Source organism: Ranitomeya imitator, chromosome 4, assembly GCF_032444005.1.
Source record: "Ranitomeya imitator isolate aRanImi1 chromosome 4, aRanImi1.pri, whole genome shotgun sequence".
NCBI lineage: Eukaryota > Metazoa > Chordata > Amphibia > Anura > Dendrobatidae > Ranitomeya > Ranitomeya imitator.
The window spans coordinates 514765252-514789430 of record NC_091285.1 but is presented as its reverse complement, the minus strand read 5'-3'; the positions used below and the strand labels follow the sequence as shown (position 1 = coordinate 514789430).

At 38.7% G+C, this 24179-nt stretch overlaps 1 protein-coding gene across 1 annotated transcript in view; it reads right to left on the bottom strand.

Annotated features, from left to right (window-relative positions):
* ADAMTSL3 (ADAMTS like 3) overlaps positions 1–24179 on the bottom strand; it is an 810189-nt gene that overhangs the window by 677409 nt on the left and 108601 nt on the right. The window contains exon 3 of the mRNA XM_069766101.1: positions 13223–13342. Coding sequence (XP_069622202.1) covers positions 13223–13342 — 120 coding nt within the window. The remainder of the gene's footprint in view (positions 1–13222; positions 13343–24179) is intronic.

Here is a 24179-nt window from a genome sequence, read left to right as displayed (position 1 = left end):
TATACTCGGGTCGGCTTATACTCGAGTATATACGGTATATTTTTATTGCTTTTAAAAACACATTTTTTTTACCTTTTTACCTGTAGATGCAAGTTAGTTGCCGCTGTCAGAGATTGTGATAAGTCTACTTTTTGCAGTTCAGATTTAAATTGAATATAATTGGAAACAACAATTCCTTTCTAACAGTAGAAATAAAAGCAGACACTACTTTACCTTTGGCCGTCTCACTACTGGATGGACAATGACAGGACAGGAGAGGCGCTTGGGGCTGCTCTAATCTTCTCTGTAATTCGGGGAATTGTGCTAACAAATTAGCAATTAGATTTAACTGCAAATTTTACAATAAGCCAATCAAAATGTACATCTGTTTGCTAAGGCTGGGTTCACATTGCAACTTTGGCGTCCGTTAGACGCACTGTGTTACACCGCAGCATAACGCGGTGTAACGCAGTCCGTTAACGCCGCCATTAAGTCCTATGGCGGACGCATCGCTAGTGCACACCCACAATGGGTGTGTGCTAGCGATGTGCCGTCATTGAATGACGGACCCTGGGATGTGGGATGCAGGTCCATCACTGCTAGCACAGATAGAGCTAATGAGACAGCTGCAGCTTAGAAATACCAAGCTGTTGCACAACTCTTAGGGTAGGTAATAGATCACAGCTAGAAGAGTATAGCCCAATGGAATTAAAACGTAACCTTTACTAATAATATTAAAAAATGGACAAAACAATACAAAATACAAACAAAGTGTGGGCTATACTCTTCTAGCTGTGATCTACCGCAGATAGAGCTAGCAGATGCTCTATCTGTGCTAGCGCACTGACATACCGGCACTTGTGTTAACAGCAGCCCATTAACGCATGTGTTGAACGGGCTGCTGTTAACGCAGTGTGAACCTGGCCTAAGGTTTATTCTAATTGTCCCCAACAATTATGTTGGAAAACAAGCCCGTTTGTCATAAGACAAAGATTGAAAGCTGCCCGGCAACAAATCAGGCAACATTTATGGGTCTTGTTTAGTTGCTATTAGCGATATGTGAGAATTTAGGATCTAACGACTTTCAATTACATCACTGTGGAAAGTGAGTAAAGAAAATGAAGTGCATTTTATGACAATGACACCATAAAACTATCATTTGGATATTTGTTCCTGGGATGATGTTGCCATGATAAAGTTATCCCGTTCTTCCTAAAGTTTTCGCCTTTTGTTTTGTCCTTTGACCTTTTTTGAGAATTCTAAATATTCCAATCTACAACTAAACCATGGCAGCACTGGCATCAATTTCCCATCAATCGCTCTTTGTAGGATTAGGTACTGTATGCAGTTTTCAAACTTTGAATGGTTCCAGTCCTAGTGAATTTGGCTAACAGTAACTGTATGAAAACTTTTGATCATCAATTTATATGAAAAAGTCTACTGTACAAAGAAAGTATTTTTATAAATAGTTTGTATTACATATATTGTGCTGATGCCGCTGGCAGAATTGTTAATGCAGCTCTACATGATACAAGCTGGTCTCAGGAGCTCCGAATCAATACAAAATAGGTGACACAACATATAAGCTTATAGAGAGTACAATCGTGCTAAACCAGTCTTGCTGAAATAGAAGGAACCAAATTCATTAAGAGGCACACGCCACTTAATGAATGTTGTGCCTCTAGTAAGTGGCATGTGCCTCCATGACCTACACCAGAAATGCTACACTATTTGGGACTGGAGTAGTAGTTCAGTCATACAATGTGTCAACATTTTTGATAAACCTGATGGGAGGGCATGACCATGTCCCACCCCAGCTTTTCCTATTTCGACATAGCTGAGTCAATCCAGCGAAAAACTACCACATTTTTGTGCAACTCCGACAACATCTCCAAAGAGTTTGTATGTTCTCCCCATGTTTGCATGACTTTCCTCCAGGTTCTCCAGTTTTCTCCCACACTCCAAATATATACTGATAGGGAATGAAGATTGTGAGCCCCAATAGGGACAGTGATGATAATGTCTGTAAAGCGCTGTGCAATTAATGGCGCTATGTAAGTGAGTAAAATAGATACATAAATTAATGCACATGTAAGCCCAAGGAACTACAACAAGCCTCATTCTTTGTAACAGTTGCCTCCCAAGTAAAAACAATAGTTAAGCTTCTGTAGTTTGCATTCAGGAGGTTGCAGCCACATAAAAGAAAGAAAGGAATCAACAGGCTGTAAAATCTTTTTGCTTGCTGATTAATCGCTCTGAAGTAGTGACGCACATTCAGTGGCAAATTTAAGGCAATCATGCAATAAAGATCCCTATAATTTGCAGCATCTGTGAACCCATAAAGGGTTTCCAAAAATCTCACTGTATCACTGTGACCTTGCATTGTTATAATGGAAGGAAAAGAGAGGGTTACAGCTTAATGACCTGCAGGTAACAAACCGGCACAGGACATTGAGATCTGCCATAATACAACCATGGTCCATGACACAATGCTGGATCTGGAATTGCCTTGTAGATTACATCACTGTGAGCACGATTTTGGATATCTAGATCAGATTTTCAGTGTTAAAGTGTTCTGTTCAGCCATTTTTTATATTTTAAAAGGTATTAGGGTTAAGCAAAGAAACTTATATGTTCCATAGCTGCACATTTTTTTGATATACTATGTTTCTGTAGTAATTTTGCACAGTCTTCAAGATCTCAGCTAGTAGCTATTTAATGGGAACACTTTTCACTTGTACTTGTGATAGTCTATGGGTCTGTTCATATGTTAGAGGGGTTTTGTTGTGGAACAAGTGCAAAATTGTGAAGATATATCTGATATTGATCCAAGTGTCGGATCAAACGCGCCAAAGAAAGTCTATGGGTCCATAAAATAAATCGGACACCACTCAGATGCCATCCTCGTGCTGTCAGGTTTTCCCTGACTGATAGGAGAAGATGGGGAAACTTTATTTTCTCAATGAAAAAACTGATAGAGCTTGGACCAGACTCTAATGAATATCTGATGAAGCTCTGATGAAACTTGGTCCATTTTTCTAGTACGTGAAAAAATATGGACATCTGAATGAGGCCTCTTAGACCACGTTCACAAGTTCAGTATTTGTCAGTATTTTACCTCAGTATCTGTAAGCCAAAACCAGGAGAGGGTGATAAATACAGAAGTGGTGCATATGTTTCTATTATACTTTTCCTCTGATTGTTCCACTGCTGATTTTGGCTTACAAATACTGAGGTAAAAAACTGACCCAATACTGAACGTGTGAATGTGACCTTATTGTGATAAAAATTTGACCTGGTTATGTGATGGACACACAGGCACACAGCTTATTAAATTTACAGCACAGGTTAAATTAGAGTGGGTTTACATTTTCTGGATGGCGTGGTGCACTTATTGTGCAGGTGTTATTGAGCTGACATGGAGATTGGCGCAGTTTTCTAAGTAACCTCATTTAAATGCAATTTCATAAGTCATAATTCTACCACATGGTGAACTACTCTTTAGCTACACAGCTACATGGCCATAAAGTGATGGGTCACACTTATCATTTGTAAACATTTTTATATGAAGATATGTGAAGACCGCTGGTGCATACTGAGCATCATCCCATGTAGCTAAAAGAGCAGATTTGCCTCTACTTCACGGGAGAAGCGATCCAATGATCCCGCTAGCTTCAGAGCAGCATGAGCAGGCCCCGAAGAATAGAGCCAGCATGTGGCCAATGGGTGGCTGGTGAGACCTCAGGCTGGCCAGATACATAGGCAACAAGCAGTAAACTATGGAATATAAAAATTCATCCGTTCTTGAGAATGGAGAGGATTTTCAATGAGAGGTAGTTGGAAAGCTGCTTGTTTTATAAGCACTTTGACATTTTACCCATTTAAGAACTTGAGACAACCCCTTTAAATGAACATTGTTCATTACTTTTTCAGAATGACTTTCATTCACTTTGGTCAGTTATTGAGTTATACCCCACCAATTTATCATGTCAATGACTGTCTGTTCCAGAGGAATCCCTGCAGTATTATTTCCTATATGTGGATCTTGGATATCCTTTCTCTTTTCTTTCCTCTATTTCTGAGCACGAACAATATTGAAGAAATTCGCTTTGTGTGACACATATGTACATTCTGGCTAGTACTACTGGCAAGACCATCTGTCACCTTTCTTATGCCAAAAACACCTTTGATACCATCTGCAGCATATTAAGATACTGTGGTAAGCAGACCCCGGCACTAAACATTGCATTTGCACCATGCTGCGTCTTTGTATTTCTATAGTGAGTAATCTAACTGTAGATACAATAGTGGTATTCCAGAATCAAGGACTTTAAGAATTACAAGTGATTTTACAATAGTAAAGAAATAATTGTATTTACAAGAAATCATGTGTAAACCTCAATACAGAAGCGTTAACCACACAGCAGTATGTACCAAGGTCATGCCAACCATTAGCAGTTCCCATACTGTAGGGACAACTATACTGTACAGTAGGGCTAACTGTATATACTACATTAACAGGGCCTGCATACTAGTGGCAAATACCACATATGAGCATGCAGTATGTGGATAAATTTTCTCAGAAGAGGCAATTTGCACACCCCAATTTGAGGCAGACGTCTTACTGTCCTGGGAAATCAGGAAAATGTCCCAGATTTCACTCTGTGTCTGCAATATCTCCTCTCCTTGCCACTCAATGCATGTTACTGAAGAGTTAATTGCTCAACAGTTCCTCATTCTCCGACTCTAAAGAAGTGGCCCGCATTTGTCTGTGCTCTATACATACATTCATTTAATTAACTTTTGAAGTTAGATCTTCTCCAAGATTTAAGCACACAACCACTTGCATGGCGGTCAGTAGCATTATCAATAAGTCACAGATTGCAATTTAGAAATTGGAGAATTTTCTCTACTTGACTGGTATTCGTCTTTACAGGCACATTGTACTAGAACACAGAACTACTGGTACATCTCTGTATACCAATGCCTTTCTGTGTACTTGTATTCCACAAGTAAATTACCGTAAAACTCATATTTCTTCTTATAAAATTACTAAAAATATATTGAACAAAAATTATAATACTTTTTTTAGCCTTTTTTATGATAAATTTCCCAAATCAGCAAATAACATAGAAATATTTAGAATCCTTTAATTGTACCAACCTGTTCAAAACAGTGGACAGATTATTAATGTAGTTCGGTAAATGGAATTTAAAAAAATGGCGTGGTTATTTTTTTCCCCCGTTAAAGCCATAAAAAAAGTAATTAAAAACATAATGCGCTTGGCCATGTTCACGAGTGATTCAACAAGAGCTACGGAGCAGGAAAGCGCAATAGGGTCCTAACCTATAATAACAGGTATATAAGAAGGGAGCGTTGGATCGCCTATTATGGTTGTATAACTCACAAAAATTTCAGAGTTTTGGTAAATCAGCTGTTTTTGATCAACAGGTCGAAAAACCAGAAGAATTCTGTAATGGAGTATTAAGTGGTTCTTTTGTGCAGCTGATGAAATTTCACAGGAAGGATCCAGGACACAGGAGAAATGAGAATTTCTTACCCCAGATACATAGAAGCTTATAGGAAAAAAAACGCACCAGCACAGCTCAACAGCATCTTTAAACACAGTAGGCAGTAGTTTTCATGAAATCACATACAATTTGCTTGGGGAGTTAAATGAAATGGATTTTCTGTACAAAAAATGCAGCAAAAAAATGCAGCATTTGTTACATGTGAACAAAGCCTTACAGATGTGTTTGGCACTTAAGAAAAAAAAAACTGCAACTTATCTTTTTTTAAAAAACGCAAGACTTCATGTAACAAATCTTAATTAAAAATGAAAGAGTTGTAGATGTGACAATTATAAATGAATGAACTGAAAAATACAAAAACAGGTCCCAACTGTCCCAGATTTGGGTCTATGCCCTGCTTGCCAAGGTGTTCTGCTGAGTGTCCATCACTGCCACCTCTGACATTTCCTCCTGTCAGGACAGAAAGAAATGGTGAATGGATTTGGATCTAGGTGTCTTTAAGGACGTGTCCAACATTTTGCCACGGTGCACTAAATGCACCATCTAGTTTGTCCCTCTTTCACTTCTAAGAATGTTTGGATAGAATTTCTTTAAAAATAAGAAGTCAACTGTTTGCAATATGAGCTTTTTATTGGGTATTTTATTAAATGCTATTTCTTTCAAACTGGGCTTACAAAACCAGTAGACCGATTCATCTGATTAATAAAGTACTCTACACTCTAGAAAGTTTTATATTGGAAAGTTTAATAACTTCTCTATACAGGCCCATGACAGGTAAATACAGGGTAACACTAACACAGATTAAAAGATTAAATGCACTTTTCTCTGCCACTGTGGCAGCCCTGTATATCGGCAGGTTTATCTGACCACAAGAACGTACTCGGCTACGAGAGAACCCATGAACAAGCTGCTTACATAAGGCTTCTGACAGCTCTCTCCATGGTGGTCTAAGGCATGGAACAGTTTAAAGCTTGGAGGCGACACCTCAAGTGTCAGAGAAATACGAATTGTTAATTTCTATAGGAAAACCAATACTTTGTAGCGCGATTTTGGAAAGAAAATTCTTGCGGTAGGTAAGAAAAAAGGAGAACCACCAACAAAGTGGGAAATAAAAACATGGAATAAAAAACCCTTTTCACTATATTCCATTACAATGTTCAAAAGCTGAAAGTGCACAGCTGCTCAGCGCAGTCTCCGTTCTATTATTCTAGGAACTTTCTAGAAAACGTGGCTGTTATAAGACATTTTTGTATTGTAGAATGTAACACTGCAGTTCATAAAACAAGTCAAATTAACCATTAGACTACAAAAGTCCACGACGAACTATCACAAAGTGCAAGGGAGTATAGCAGGATATGAAATATTAGAGATACTGAATGAAAATAGCAACATTACAAAATCATTACAAAACATCATAACAATTAGGGTTAAATATTATTATTTAAAGGGACACTGTCACCTGAATTTGGAGGGAACAATCTTTAGCCATGGAGGCGGGGTTTTTGGGTGTTTGATTCACCCTTTCCTTACCCGCTGGCTGCATGCTGGCTGCAATATTGGATTGAAATTCATTCTCTGTCCTCCGTAGTACATGCCTGCACAAAGCAATCTTGCCTTGCGCAGGCGTGTACTATGGAGGACAGAGAATGAACTTCAATCCAATATTGCAGCCAGCATGCAGCCAGCGGGTAAGGAAAGGGTGAATCAAACACCCAAAAACCCCACCTCCCTGGCTGAAGATTGTTCCCTCCAAATTCAGGTGACAGTGTCCCTTTAAGGACTTTAAGAGAAACCTGTTTGGACCTGAAAAAAACTATTTAGGGAGTAATATGGCCAAATAGGTCTTAAAACAACAATAAAAATAATAGCTGTTTTGTAGTAATTGGACATGCCATTGGTGAGAAATCGAGCTTTGAAACTATATGAAAACAAGCCAGGAAGTGCATGGGGGACCAATGCATCCAAAAGTGCATCCATTGTCCTCCAATGCACTCTCAAGCTAATTTACATGTATCTCCAAAGCTCGATTTCTCAGCATTGGCACCTCAGACACAAATCATATTTATTTTTGTTAAAGGATTTATACCGCCATCCTTTTTTCACTAGTAAAATCATCCTTATAGATTCTTTAAAGGTAAGATCACACTAGGCGTTTTTTCAGCATTTTTTTTTCTGCAGCAAAACCTGATCTCTTGGCAGGGAAGATGCTGCAGAAAAAAAGCATGTTTTCCTTGGTGTTTCTTGAAGTTTTTGCAGCGCTTTTGACATGCTAGATTTGTCTCTTGTGCATGCAGATAAAGTTTAATGTTGAAAAAAGTCCTATTCAATAGAATCAGATTTTGGCATAAAAACACAGCAAAACATGATACCTGCATTTTTGGTGCATTTCTTTCAGTGTTTTTTCTCCACCCATTCAAGTCAATGGGTTAAAAACGCTGAAAAAAATGCTGAAAGAAGTGTCGTGCTCTATGGCCAAAAAAAACATGCAAAGCACAAAATACTGATGACAAAAAAAACAATGTTTCTGCATGACATTTCTGAAATCTCATTATAAAACATATAAAAAAGCAAAAACGCCTAGTGGGACCTTAGCCTTAGTCTTTTTTCCAGTGGCATGGTTTGTGTAAGTATTCCTCTATATACTGTGAAGATGAAAAATTCTTCCATATAAACTATTGCGAACTTGCTGAATGGTGATTGAGACCTCATCCATAAAGATATTAATAAAACTGTCTTATGACAACAACTTAGTCTAAATAGAGCAGCTTAGTCATCAACAGAAATCAGGGACATGTACAGTATGCCAGCCCTTGGAATGAATGGCTGACTAAGTAGCATATGATTAGACCATGTCCATCGACACATGAGCAGCTCTTAGTCACTACAGATGAACGAATCTGCCAAAAATTCAAATTCAGCAGATTTCCGCAAATTTGAACAGAAGATTCGATTTGCATCAAAATTATTCTATATGAATTGAATGAGCCATGACTGCCATAAAAAAGGCATCAAATATGTTCTAAGGTCTCCTTACCCAACATGTGATAAATGAATGGGCCATGTAGCAATTCAAAAGAATTATCATATTTTGTCTGGCCCTTCATCTCTCCCTGCCACCACAGGTCCTTGATGGTCCTTTCCTGGCTTCCTAGGATGCCCGCTCAGCTCAAGCATCAGTCTCCACTTAATATTTATTATTATTATACATTTCTTTAGCACCATTTATTCCATGGCGCTTTACATGTGAACTCTTCGCCATAGCTTCTGTCATTAGCTAGTCCTCGATACAAATTTTGACCTCATGATGTTATGACATGTAAAAATGTACAACAGTCACACAATGTGACTGTGTGGGGTGATGCACGCGATAATGTCATGATGTCAGAACGCTACTTGAGGCATAGCTGCTCCAAAAAAATGTAGGCAAAGAGTGAGGAGAAAATTGGTGGCAGAGCGGATTGGGTGGCCTTAAGAAGTTAGCAGAGGATGGGTGAGGAGCTGGGGTAGCAAGGAGAGATAAAGGGCAGTCAGACCCCCAGTGATTGGAAAGTTATGCCCAATCTTTTTGATAGGAGACAAATTTAAACTTGAGAACACCTGTTTCAGTCACTAGTATTTGTATATAACGTGCACTAATGGTCAAGTCTTTTTTTATCACTTTTGCTTAGTCATAACCTTGGTACCTCACTTTACCATTATACCTATTACTGCTTCCATTAGAAACATCTGGTTGTAATTTATAATTTTATGCATATTTTACATGACGGAGTCCACCAAACTTGACTTGTGACTTAAAGATTCAAAATCTTCTTGTCTTCATCACTTTGTATACATCTTCTCAAATTCATACTTATTGCTAGACATAATAATATGCTTTTTAAATTAAACTGGCGCTTCATGGAGCCCTTGTCATATGGATTTCACATGTCTTGTTAAAAAAGCTGCCCAATTTAATTCTCATCAATTAGCTACTCAATCCAACAGGCCTGTATAGTTACATCTTTCTCATTCTCAGTAACTAAGATCGTCTGCAAGATACAATCCAAAAATTCACCATAATGCCCAAATGTTACTAAAGAAGCTCCAGTCCTCAAAAAAGTGATAATACCACTTCCAGCAACTTATTAGTTATTTTGCTTACAGTTGCACTTTTCTAAATGCATGATGATATTTCTAGGTTTCAAGCAAAACTACAAGTTTTTCATGGAGTCATAGCTCCAAGTTAAAAAGGTTTGCATTCCACAATGGTCATCATGGAACCAATTTACTAATTTGAAGGCACTCACTATAAATATTGGATATCCAAAAATGGTATCTACTTAAAGTGTTATTCCCAACATTAAAAATTGTCACCTATCCAAATGATAGGTGTTAACTAGTGGATCAGTGGATGTCCAACTGCTGGAAGGTCACTAATCCTGATCACAGAGTAGAACAGTAGCAGCACACGCCATTTTGGAAGTTATCACGTTTTCAAAGGATTGTTGTGAAAAACCCTTTCAACGCGAAGAAGGAAAATGTAAATATATTAATAGATATGCATGCCATCTATGAAAAAGAAGACAGTAAACAATTGTACTTCTACAACTGTGGCCTCATTCCCCAATATTCATATCCAGTGACCAAATTGCTACATGAGCATATTATTTATCTTACTTGCTTATATACAGTTGTACTCAAAAGTTTACATTCCCGGCAGAATTTTCGTTTTCTTAGCCTTTATTCAGAGAATATGAATGATTACACAACATCTTTTTTCTCCACTCATTGTTAGTGGTTGGGTAAAGCCATTTATTGTCAAACTACTGTGTTTTCTCTTTTTAAATCATGAAGACAACTCAAAACATCCAAATGGCCCTGATCACAAGTTATCATACCCCATTTCTTAATTCCGTGTATTGCCCCCTCTAACATCAATGACAGCTTGAAGTCTTTTGTGGTAGTTGTGGATGAGATTCTTAATTTTCTCAGATGGTAAAGCTGCCCACTCTTATTGGCAAAAAGCCTCCAGTTCCTGTAAATTCCTGGGTTGTCTAGCATGAACTGCACGCTTGAGATCTCACCAGAGTGGCTCAATGATATTGAGGTCAGGAGACTGGGATGGCCACTCCAGAATCTTCACTTTGTTCTGCTGCAGCTAATGGTAGGTCAACTTGGCCTTGCGTTTTGGATCATTGTCATGTTGGAACGTCCAAGTAAGTCCTATGTGCAGCTTCCGGGCTGATGATTGCAAATTTGCCTCCAGTATTTGCTGATAACGTGCTGCATTCATCTTTCCTTCATCTATGACCAAGTTTCCTGTCCCTTTGTAGCTCACACATCCCCAAAACATCAGCGACCCACCTGCTTTACAGTAGGAATGGTGTTCCTTTCATTATAGGCCTTGTTGACCTCTCTCCAAATGTAACGTTTATGGTTGTGGCCAAAAAAGTTCAATTTTGGTCTCCAAATTTCCTTGTTCCAGAAGTTTTGAGGCTCTGTGCTGTTTTGCGTATTGTAGGCAAGATACTCTATGGCATTTGAGCAGTAATGGCTTTTTTCTGGCGACTTGACCATACAGCCCATTTTTCTTCAAGTGCCTCCTTATTGTGCATCTTGAAATAGCCACACTGCTAGTTGTCAGAGAGTCCAGTATTTCAGCTGATGTTATTTGAGGGTTTTTCTTTGCATCTGAACACTTTTCCTAGCAGTTGTGGAAGAAATTTTTGTTGGTCTACCTGACAGTGGTTTTATTTGTATATTTGTATTGAGTACCAGATTTTCCATTTATTAATCACAGTTTGAACGCTGCTGACTGGCATTATCAATTCCTTAGATATATCTTTGTATCCCTTTCCTGTGTAATACAGTTCAACTACCTTTTTCCGTAGATCCATTGACAATTCTTTTGCTTTCCCTATGACTCAAAATCTAGAAACATCAGTGGCTGCATGAAAGATGCAAGAGTCTGTCTGGATCACAGAAACTCACTCAGCTTTTATGCACACACTGATTACAAGCAAATAGGTCACGAGGATGTTACCTTTAGTAGCCATGCAAACCTATTTGTGTCATCTTCTGTGCATGTTATCAGGCCAAAATCACCAGGGTATGCAAACTTTTGATGAGGGCTATTTGGATGTTTTGTGTTGTCATTATGATTTAAAAAGAGAAAACACAGTAGTTTGACAATAAATTGCTTCATCCAACCACTAACCATGAGTGGAGAAAATGACTTTGTGTTATCATTCATGTTCTCTGAAAAAAGGCAAAGAAACCAAAAATTCTGCCGGGGTATGTAAACTTTTGAGCACAACTGTAGCACCAATATATTCTGTAGCATTTTATACCAATATCATAATTAATATAAATCAAGCAATGATAGAGTATATTTAGCCCATAAAAATACTTTTATTAATACTATTTTAAAACAAAAAAGATTCAATTTAATAGGGTAACTATAGCAGAGGCTGCTGTAATTAAAGCAGAGACATTAAAGGGAACCTGTCACCCCCCCAGGCATTTTTAACTAAAAGAGCCACCTTGAGCAGCATTAATGCTGCATTCTGTCAAGCGCCACCTCCTCTGCATTCATTTACGTCCCCGGCGCCTGCACTGTAAGTTTTTTTGGGGGCATGCGCAGTTTCCGCTGCCCTTCGACTCACATCACATGATGTCTTTGTACACACGCCTGCATGTACCCATGGCCCAAGATCCCGCCCCACAGTCTCTTCTGACTTATTCACACTGCGGGGTGGGATCTCGAGCTGCGGGTACATGCAGGCGCGTGTACAAAGACATCATGTGATGTGAGTCAAAGGGCAGCGCAAACTGTGCATGCCCAAAAAAATCTTACAGGGGACGTAAATGAACGCAGAGGAGGTGGCGCCCGGCGCATGGAGGAAATGAGTGATGGCTGGGAGGCGTTTGTGTCCGGGGGAAAAGACATGCCCCCCAGACAGACTACAGGTATGGTGGGCAAATTATAAAAAGAATATTTCAGCGTTGGAAGGGATCCCAAATAAAAGAGCCACCTTGACAGAATGCAGCATTAGTGCTGCACATGGCGGCTCTTTTTAGTTAAAAACGCCAGGGGGGGTGACAGGCTCCCTTTAAACACTTATACACATATTGGTAGTACTTCAAAAAATTCCACATATTGGTTTAGGTACCATAGCCTAACCTGATAATTCAATCTTTCCAGGATACATTCCCCATATAAATGCAGGGTAGGCACATAATAAAAGAAAGGACTTACATAAAGTGACCACTGCTGTGTGTGTGTTGTCTCCACCATCTCAACGCACGTTTCGATGTTATCTTAGTCAGGGTGTTAGCTTTGATGTTATCTTCATCACACACCTCCTGACGAAGAAAACATTGAAATGTGCGTTGGGGCGGTGGAGACAACACACATACAGCAGTAGTCACTTTATTTAAGTCCTTTCTTTTATTATGTGCCAACCATGCATTTATATGGGGAATGTATTCGGGAAAGATTGAATTATCAGGTTAGGCTATGGTACCTAAACCGATGTCTGGAATTTTGCTGCTTATAATTCAGAAGAATTAACACAAGAGAAATATGTACAGCTGCTTATATACAAATATAATCTGATAGCAATTAGAATGTTATGATGTTTGCTAAGTACTTGATATGACTACATGAATTCATGATGTCAAAATGCAATCAGAAAGGATTTTTCATGAAGATAAAATAAACATTGACTTACCTGGTCATCATAGCGGTAAGTTAAAAACTGCTCTCCAGTTGTATCTTCCAGAAAACTTCCTTGTGGCGAAAGGGCAAACTCAGGAAGGAAGTATGCTCCTTGCTCCTGATCAGCTGCAGCCTGTACAAAGATATGGAGCATGAGTCTCACGAGAGAAGCTATAATTTTCCAGTGAAGAGTGTGTGTATTACAGAGGCTGACAATGGGGCATTTTAAGAGAGGTAGCAAGAGCCTGTCTAATAGAGAACTTCATGAATGCCAAGCAAGTAGGTGATGAATTAGGCAAATGGCTTAATAAATAGAAATTAAAGGGGAAACAATTCTAGGCCATCCCGTTTAGAGTGAAAAACCTGGCCAGAAAATACCTCTATAAATGCAATTGAATCCAATGAATTGCAACATTATTGTACTTGTAAACCTGAAGCATAATAAATGGTTTATTCAGAATAGTAGGAATAAAGCAACTAAAGGAAACCTGTAAAGCATTTCATATTTCTTGAACAACAGGCAGCAGGAAATAAAGACAGAATGCCTAATTACAGAAATCTGTCTTTACTTTTAAAATACTGCAATACTTAAGAGAAACCATAGCTTAAAAAACAAACAAACTGATCATTGAGAAATAAGACTGGTCACATCAAAAAGAGTCTACTGGGCAACATCTAGTGGCTTCTCCCAGCCCATTCTGCCCAATTCATAGGTCACTCCAATTACACAGTTAGGATATATGCACACGTTGCGGATCTTGCTGCGGATCCACAGCGGATTGTCCGCTGCGGATTCGCAGCAGTTTTCCATGAGTTTACAGTACCATGTAAACCTATGGAAAACAAAATACGTAGTGCACATGCTGCAGAAAAGACCGCGTGGAAACAGCGTTGTTTATGCCGCAGCATGTCAATTCTTTGTGCGGATTCCGCAGCGGTTTACACCTGTTCTGCAGTGTGGATGACCTGTGGATTTACCATAATCAGTCTGGAAAAATCCGCACCACTCAGGGCTCGCTCACACGAGTGTATAACATGGCCGAGTGCTATCCAATGTTTTATTAGATAGCACTTGGCCCAATGTTATACTATGGGGCAGTGAAGATCTGCTACTTTTTTTCTCACGCCGATTCGTCATGAGAAAGAAATTGCAGTAATGATTGGATTGCTTTACAAGCAATTTGTCATGAGGTTTGGATATTTATTGTTTCATGGAATTGTAGTTTAGGGGTAAATAAAAAATATTTCACTTTATTAATAAATATTAAATACAGACATTACTTCCCAAACTAAAATTGCATTTACTTGACAAGTCCCATCTTTTGAACTACAATGTGTTAAAATGTTGTCCATCCCTTTAAAGTAAGCAACGATTCGGCATTTAAAATGCTCTCCTACCCTAAGAATAATCCAGTCCCCAGCCAAAATAAATGGGCAGCCATATGTAACATCCATTTATTACAATGGCTAATAACACTAGTAGCTGCCTCCCCCCGTGGGTCATTAATGGAATCAATTATCACTAGGTGTGTGACTTATATGACCTTCTTTATTTCGACAGTAGAAGTATTTTTGGGATATCCCACTCTTGAAATCTAAATTGCTTTGATTCAGTCCTAACATTCCATACACTTGATAACGAAGTTGCATATATCAGAGAGGTGAGCACATACAGAACTCATAACCCAAGATGGATTTACCCTGGATCGTAGAGTTAACAATGTCTTGGTTGTAATAAAGTAGTCGCCTGTCTTGTGTGAGATGTATTTACACTTGCATATAAAGTTACTATAAAAACGATGTGTAGCAAAAAGGAAGGAAATAGGAAATAGTAGAAAGCATGGAGGAAAATAAAAGAGTGAACTAGCAAGGTTGTAAATAATACTTTCCGGGTTGTGTGAAGCCTGCTCAGATAAAACTGTCTCTGACTATACAGATACATAGCTCTACACAATATGATTTTATAGACATCTACTTTACTGTATATATGACATCAATAACCATCATACAATGTCACAATGGTTGCACTTGTTATCGAACCTGCTGTATAATTTTATCTCCCAATTCTTACATAAATTCGTACTGAATGGCAGGAACAATAGTAAGAATCTACTGTCCATGTAGAAGATCCTGCTGGGGCTCTCAAATACTTAGCATGTGTGACCACTGGCACTGAGAAAATTCAGTCAACTGGGAGGGTAAGAACATGAGCAGGCACTATGTAACAGAAATATCTGGATACAGGAGCATTTTCTTTAAATTATTCAAGTTGAAGCATTTTTTTCTAATAAAAAAAGGAATATGAAATGCTAGGATAATCATAGGAAAATGTGACTTTATGGTTATAAATTAGAGTATTAGGCAAAAATATTTCACTTATTCTAATTGTCGTAAATCTTAAAAAATACCACAAAATGACAGTCCATAAACTGAAAAGAGCATTATTATTTTGGTTCATAAACGGGTTGTCCACTACTCAGAAAACCCCTTTGGAACCCCCTAGTAAAATAAAAACACTTATAATCAACCCCGGTGCTGGTGCCACTCCAGTGGTGTTGGCACTGGCTCTCCCAAGGCTCATGTGACATTGTTATGTCATGTGATCCATGAGGCCAATCAGCACTGGCTTCACTCTTCTAAGGACATAAATGACATCCGGAGGAAGTGAGAGAGCAGCTGCAGTACTCACTCCTTCCTCATGTCTTGATTTGTCCGAAGGAGGGGAGAATGAAGCCAGTGATGATTGGCCACAGGGATCGCATGACATAGCAATGTCACATGAGCCCTGGGAAAGCCAGTGCGGACACTGCTGGACCAGTGCCGGCACCGAATTATTTTACTGGGTGAAAACATAGGAATTCACAGGCATATCTGCAATTACTTCCAAGCACATGTGGTATCAAATCCAAAGTCCAATAGCTCTGAAAGGAAAAGTAATCCCATTATCACTAAGAGACAAGAGGTGGCAGGCAAGAGGGACAGGCATATGACCTGTACAAGTAGCTCAAGACAACACAAAATTACAAACATCATGAATTTAACTCCTGTTTGAGAGATAAGTATCATAAGAAACTGTTTCAAAACATAGTTTGCTCTAGGTACTAAAAAGCAAATAAAGCTACTAAGAAGAGCATAAAAATATTTTTTCTACAAACCAACAAAAAATGGTCTTATCAGGCTTCCTTTAGCTTAAAAAAAATCTGGTTTAGACCGCAAAACATTCATAGTTCCTAAATGATTGTCTACAGCGCTGGCAAAAATTAAGATTTGTCTCTTTATAGGTATATTTTTGAGTAAAATGTAAATTGTTCTTTTATTCTATAAACTTCTGACAACATGTCTCCGAATTTCAAGCAATACATTTTGTATTTTTTTCTGAAAAGGAGAAATGGTCAAAATAAAAAAAAAACCAATGCTTTCAGACCTCAAATAATGCAAAGAAAACAAGTTCATAATCATTTAGAAAAAAACAATACTAATGTTTTAACTCAGGAAGTGTTCAGAAATCAATATTTTGTGGAATAACCATGATTTTTAATCACAGCTTTCATGCGTCTTGGCATGCTTTCCACCAGTCTTTCACACTGCTCCTGGGGCAAAAATGTAAGCAGTTCTTCTTTGTTTGATGGTTTGTGACTATCCATCATCCTCTTGATTACATTCCAGAGGTTTTCAATGGGGTTCAGGTCTGGAGAATGGGCTGCCCATGACAGGGTTTTGATGTGGTGGTCTCTTAATTTTTGCCAGAGTAAATGTAAATGTAAAAAGTCTGCACAACCCTATGTGTTCACAGGAAAATATTTCAGTTTTTTTAACTGAATTGTACAATGGGTGACATTAAGGCTACACTCCCACAATAAGCTTTTTGGCGCATTTTTGATGATGCGTATATTTGCAGAGTCGAACTTGCAGAGTCTTATAGTTCTAGCAAAGTAGATGGGTTTTATAGAAATCTCATGCCCACTGGGCTTCTTTTTAATTCAGAGTAAACTGACCTGCGGTGCGCATTTCAAATTCGCATGTGAATTTCTCTTGTGGGAATGCTGAGTTTTTATGTGAGGATTTTCCCCATAGATTTTCATAAGGTGTGGAAATTACACAAGTAAAATTACGCACCTAAGTATTCCAATAAAGTTGTCAAAGCCAAATACCAGGAAGTATCGAAAACAAAGCAACTTTATTTAGAGCATGACATACCAAAAAGAGACAAAACCGCAGTGTCAAAAACACGATAAAAAAAAATGCACACAAAAACGTAATAAAAAAAACAGAAGTAACCTAATTTCAGTAATAGGAGCAGAAATGGTGCCGGACACCAAATCAAAAACCAAAAGCTCATCGTGGTAACATAGCCTAAAGGTGGGAAAAATACTGAAATGATTCTTGGTGTGATTTTTTTACCTGAAAAAAAAAAAACAACTGGCATTGTAACAGGCGTGTGCAAACTTTTTATATCCGCTGTATCTTCTTTTTATATACCTGTACCCTAGCTGTGCCTCATTCTGAAGCCTGAGTTTATCTTGTGTAGTACTCTTTCGTATAGGTGTCCATATTTGTACTACAATGCCATGTACAGCGCTATCTAATATGCTGGTGCTATATAAAGGGGTTGTCCAATTATAGGAGATGATAAATACATTAATATGGTTTGTTAAAGGAAACTACAACACAGTCCCATCCGATCAATAAGCCATAACATTTGGTGATGAAAATGCCTTCCTAATAATCATTTCACTGACTCTTATGACCCACTTGAAATTTGTAAAGTACTGTGAGCTGCCGTTATGAACAGAAAACGTTAACATTGTTTATTCCATTATGCCTAGTTTTTATACTTATAAGCGGAAAGGCAGGACAGACAGATATTTCCTCCAGCATCTGGCAAAATAAAAAGGCCACATATTTAACAGCTACTGTATTGCACACATGCCTGACTTTGCTTCTGTTTGCTGTTTCCCAAATAAGCATAGTAAATGAAAAATCAAGAGTTTCATTCCAGAGGTGTCTGCATAAATGCCACAAACTCCAAGAAAAAAGTCAGAACTGAAATAACCTTGCAAAAATATAACATATTATTATCCAATTAATTATAAATTACCACACGTCTTTCAAAAACCATAAATCTCTACACACTTCCCATACTGAAGAAGGGACCCGACTTTGCTTTTTCACACACTTTTTATTATCTAATAAACATTTTGCCATTACACAGAAAGTGCCTATGTAACCACACAGGAAGCCCAATTGCTTAAACCACAAACCACTTCTCCAGCGATGGTAATGGGAGGTTAGAGGGTGTATGAAGGTTTCTGGTGAAACTTCACTTGTGCCTACTTGGAGATATTGTTCTATAATAAGCAGATACTATAAAATGCATTTTATTATATTTGGTGAATTAGGAGCTAAAATGATTTTAATAACTATCATACACTGTGTGACACTGATCATTTCTCACGGACAAGCTGTAAGTTAGACTAGTCAAAGAGTCCGAGGTCAGAAAGCCAGGAGTGTACGTCATGTACAGAAGGAAGAGAAAAAGGCGTAGTCAAGTAATGGTCCAAGGTCAAAATACCAGAAAGAAAGCGGATCAGAACAAAAAAGTTAAACAGACGGATGATCAGGGCGAGGTCAAAGGTTGAAAGATCAATAAAAAGATCACAAGGCGCAAAGTGACAAACCACAGAAAAGCTGTATATACATCTGGCAGAGGTCTGAGACTAACAGCACAGTTAAGTAGCTGGGCAATTACCTGTGACAATGAACACCTGGAGACAGCCAGCACCTCTCAGTCTCAAATTGGACAGCAAAACTGTTAATCGAAACACAGACAGCTCAACAAGCCCCAGCACCAGAATTTTAGAAAATGTATTTAAAAAAACCCTGAAATATTAAATGGTCATAAGTATTCAGATCCTTTGCTCTGACACTCATATTTAAGTCACATGCTTTCCATTTCCTTGTGATCCTCCCTGAGATGTTTCTACTCCTTTATTGGAGTCCAGCTGTGTTTAGTTAAACTGATAGGACTTGATTTGGAAAGGCACACACCTGTCTATGTAAGACTTATATATGGTCAATGGAACTGGCCAAGGAGCTTATAGACAGAAATGTGGCAAGGCACAGATCTGGCCAAGGTTACAACAGAATTTCTGCAGTACTCAAGGTTCCTAAGAGCACAGTAGCCTCCATAATCCTTAAATGGAAGAAGTTTGGGACCACCAGAAGTCATCCTAGACCTGGCCGTCCAGCCAAAATGAGCAATCGTGGGAGAAGAGTCTTGGTGAGAGAGGTAAAGAAGAACCCCAAGATCACTGTGGCTGAGCTCCAGAGATACAATAGGGAGATGGGAGAAAGTTCCACAAAGTCATCACTGCAGCTCTCCACCAGTCGGGCCTTTATGGCAGAGTGGCCCGATGGAAGCTTCTCCTCAGTGCAAGATATATGAAAGCCCTCATAGAGTTTGCTAAAAAACACATGAAGGACTCCCAGACTATGAGAAATAAGATTTTCTGGTCTGATGAGACGAAGATAGACCTTTCTGGTGATAATTCTAAGCAACATGTGTGAAGAAAACCAGGCACTGTTCATCACCTGCCCAATACAATCCCAACAGTGACATATGGTGGTGGGAGCATCATGCTATGGGGTGTTTTTTAGCTGCAGGGATAGGGTGACTACTGGTTGTCATTGAAGGAAACATGAATGTGGCCAAGTACAAAGATATCCTGGATGAAAACTTCTTCCAGAGTGCTCTGGACCTCAGACTTGGACGAAGGTTCACCTTACAACAAGACAATGACCCTAAGTACGCAGCAAAAATAACAAAGGAGTGGCTTCAGAACAACTCTGTTGACTGGCCTAGCCAGAGCCCTGACCAAAACTCAATTGAGCATCTCTGGAGAGACCTGAAAATGGCTGTCCATCAACTTTCATCTTCCAACTTGACAGAACTGGAGAGGATCTGCAAGGAAAAATGGCAGAGGATCCCCAAATCCAGGTGTGAAAAACTTGCTGCATCATTCCTAAGAAGACTCATGGCTGTACTAGCTCAAAAGGGTTCTTCTACTCAATACTGATCAAAGGGTCTGAATACTTATGACCATGTGATTTTTCAATTTTTCTTTGTTAATAAATATGCAAACATTACTACATTTCTGTTTTTTTTCAGTCAAGATGGGGTGCAGTGTACATAAATGAGAAAAAAATGAACTTTTTTGAATTTACGAAATGGCTGCAATGAAACAAAGAGTGAAAAATGTAAAGGGGTCTGAATACTTTCCATACCCACTGTATATGTCACAACAAAGTTAAATCTGGTGAAGAACAATGACTATCTTGCCTGATTACACATTTCACAGATTCTAAATATAAAAGATTTTTATGATCCGTAATTACCATGACCGGATAAAACTGCCCCCTCAAGAAAATGACGCTGCTCTTTAAAAGCCCATTTAAATGCCAGAGTTCAATGTTACTAATGTCATAGTTTTTCTCAGCGAATGACATTTTCTTATATATGAACACAGATGCCATTTTATCAGGAGATGCACCCTGTTACAATATAGCGGCCATATCCACTTCAGACTCATCAACTTCTACAATAATTGGCAGAGTGACATTAGGCTGCTTAAGAAGCAGCGCACATACAAAACACTTTTTCAAGGTATCAAATGCTTCCCTGCTCGGACGGGACCATTTGGAAAAGTTAATTTCTTTCCTGTCATATCTGTCAGAGGTTTGTCCACTATTGAAAAGTTTTTGATAAGCTTACAGTAGTAGTTGGCAAAACCAAAAAAACCTTTGTAACGCTTTTAAGTTCTCAGGACGATCCCAATCCAGTACTGCCAAGACTTTCGCTGGATCCATGAGAAAACTTGTGGACGATAAAAAATAACCCAGAAAAGGTATCTCCTGAACATACATTTCTCAGGTTTGACAAATAATTTATTGTCTCTAAGTATCTGAAAGACCTGCCTGACATGTACCTGATGTGATTCAAGGTCAGGTGAATAAATTAATATGTCATCAAGATAGAGCACAACTAGAGATGGGCGGACACCTGGATGTTCGGGTCCGGTGGGTTCGGCAGAACAGCTACAAAAAGTTCGGGTTCACGTACAAAAACAGTACCCAGACCCAAAACCAGACCACATTCACTTAAAAGGGGGGCACGAACATCCAGTGTTTGCCACACTGTCATGTGCATGAACCGCAGAATCAGATCAGAAACAGTGTTTGCGCAACAAACACCCGGTGATCGGGCAGCCAAACCTGAACAGTAACACGAACTTCCTGGTGAAGTCCGTGTTTGGTGCCCATCTCTAATCACAACAAATCTATTTGCCATGTGACTAAAAACATCATTTACAAAGTGCTGAAAGACAGCATTAGCATTAGTCAACCCAAATGGCATCACCAGGTTTTCATAATGTCCCTCAGGTGTATTGAAGGCTGTTTTCCACTCGTCCCCCCTCCTTTATACAAATGAGGTCATACGCCCCCATGAGATCAAGTTCAGAAAACCATTTTGCTCTTATGGTCTGGTTAAAGAGGCTCGGGATGACAGGGAGAGTATAAGGATCCCAGACCGCAATCCGACTGAGTTTGTTGAAATCTAGGCAGGGGTGTAAACCCCCATCTATTTTATTTACATTTGGTGTATCATACATTTTTGTTATAGAAATGCCTCAGTTTTCAAAGAAAGCATACCAGCTCCATCTGGTCTGTGGGATCTATTTAATAATGTGTATAGCTGAAACTGTGTAATCTGTTGTCACTTCAGCATTAGCAATAGAAAAGACAAAGGAAATTTTAACTTAATTTTCACTTGGCAAATTATATTTTAAACAAAAAAACACCAGTATACAGGCAAAGATGCTTACCTGTTCAAGGCCTCCAACAATTGCACTAACCAGGGTGCAGCGGACCCAAGTTAAGATGGCAAATACACAGGTGCAATAATACCAATAATGCAGCCACCCTACAATGAGGAATTGGCCGCTTGGTGCACCTGTGCAAATTATATTTTAACATTTACATTAGCTAGGAAAAATATAAAAAGAATATTGTCTTTGTATATTTTATAACAATGATAAACAATTCTGTACTTTTTGCAGTCATTGGAACAATCTGAATTGAGGCAAACTGGCTCGTGCTGGAAAGATAAGAACAATAAATTCTGATAATTTGCAGAATGTTTTCCTCCTGGGGAAATGGTTTAATCTAAACATTACACGATGACTAGTGCTGCTATCTGAATAGGAGCAGAATTCAGAGTAGCTCTGATGCTCATAAAATATAACAAATATCATAGATAGCGACAGACGCCAGGAAGACAACTGAGGCCGGTACAATGGCCAAATGAGCAGCCACTAGCACTGCAGTAAGCATCTATAGATATATTTTATCACTGCTACCATACGTCAACATGTAGATCATCACCATAAGCATAATGTACTGTACCTGCTATCAACCATAGACAAAGAATTCCATAGGCAGAGAATTTCCAGTCGTTTTTATCTAGTGCTTCTAAGGGAAAAATTAGTATTTTAAGAAATGACTAATTATGGATGTCTCATTAATTCCGAGTGAAGGGTCCCTCCTGCACAGTGGAAACCTGGAAAATGTGTGAACTGATATCTTCATTGTTTTGAAGACAGCTCTAAAATCATATAATCCAAAGTCCAGTTAGTGGATCTGAGCAGCTCCTTCATACCATGAAACTGGCTTGCATGACCCTGACATTCCCATGCCAATCAAAGAACATAAACAAGGCTAACCCCTTCCAGAAACGCAGTGAACTATTTTTCACATCTCTTTTTTTGACAGTGGCAGACAAAACAACATTATCCCTCAGATTCTCCGCACTATTATTACCGTATGCACTCCAGTGTTATACTGCTACAACTGGTTTATAAATGGGCTACGCTATACACTGATCTGTATTGTAGAGATTTCTACTCTATTTCTATCTTCCCCTATATGGGGGTATTCCCATCTATACATGATCAGGAACAGTATGATCAGCGGAGGTCCAACCTCTTGGCCCTCTAATCTGGAAAAAGAAAATATATTAATCCTTTTGGCATTTCTTCTGCACACTGGCACTGCGAATTTGCCTTCTGTACAGGGAACTACAACTAACGGTGCATATATAACTGCCAACTGCTAAATGGCCACCGATCGGCTGTACACAAGCTAAGTGGCCCTCATTTAATGGCTGGATGCACATAATTTTCCATAGAAAAGAAAGTGGATTGGCACATACCGTCCCGTGCAACAAAATCCTTTATTGTGGCATCATCATACCAACAGCAGGCAGATAATACAGTGGAGCAAATAAAGACGACGATCGTTTCACGCTTACATTGCGCTTCAACAGGATGACCTGTTGCGGGATGGTATGTGCCAATCCGCTTTCTTTTCTATGGACATACAGATTCTCTTTCTTTGGAAGTGGCACCTTAACCCCTTTACCCCCAAGGGTGGTTTGCACGTTATGGACCGGGTCAATTTTTACAATTCTGACCACTGTCCCTTTATGAGGTTATAACTCTGGAACGCTTCAACGGATCCCGGTGATTCTGACATTGTTTTCTCGTGACATATTGTACTTCATGATAGTGGTAAAATTTCTTTGATATTACCTGCGTTTATTTGTGAAAAAAACGGAAATTTGGCGAAAATTTTGAAAATTTCGCAATTTTCCAACTTTGAATTTTTATGCAATTAAATCACAGAGATATGTCACACAAAATACTTAATAAGTAACATTTCCCACATGTCTACTTTACATCAGCACAATTTTGGAACCAAAAATTTTTTTTTGTTAGGGAGTTATAAGGGTTAAAAGTTGACCAGCAATTTCTCATTTTTACAACACCATTTTATTTTAGGGATCACATCTCATTTGAAGTCATTTTGAGGGGTCTATATGATAGAAAATACCCAAGTGTGACACCATTCTAAAA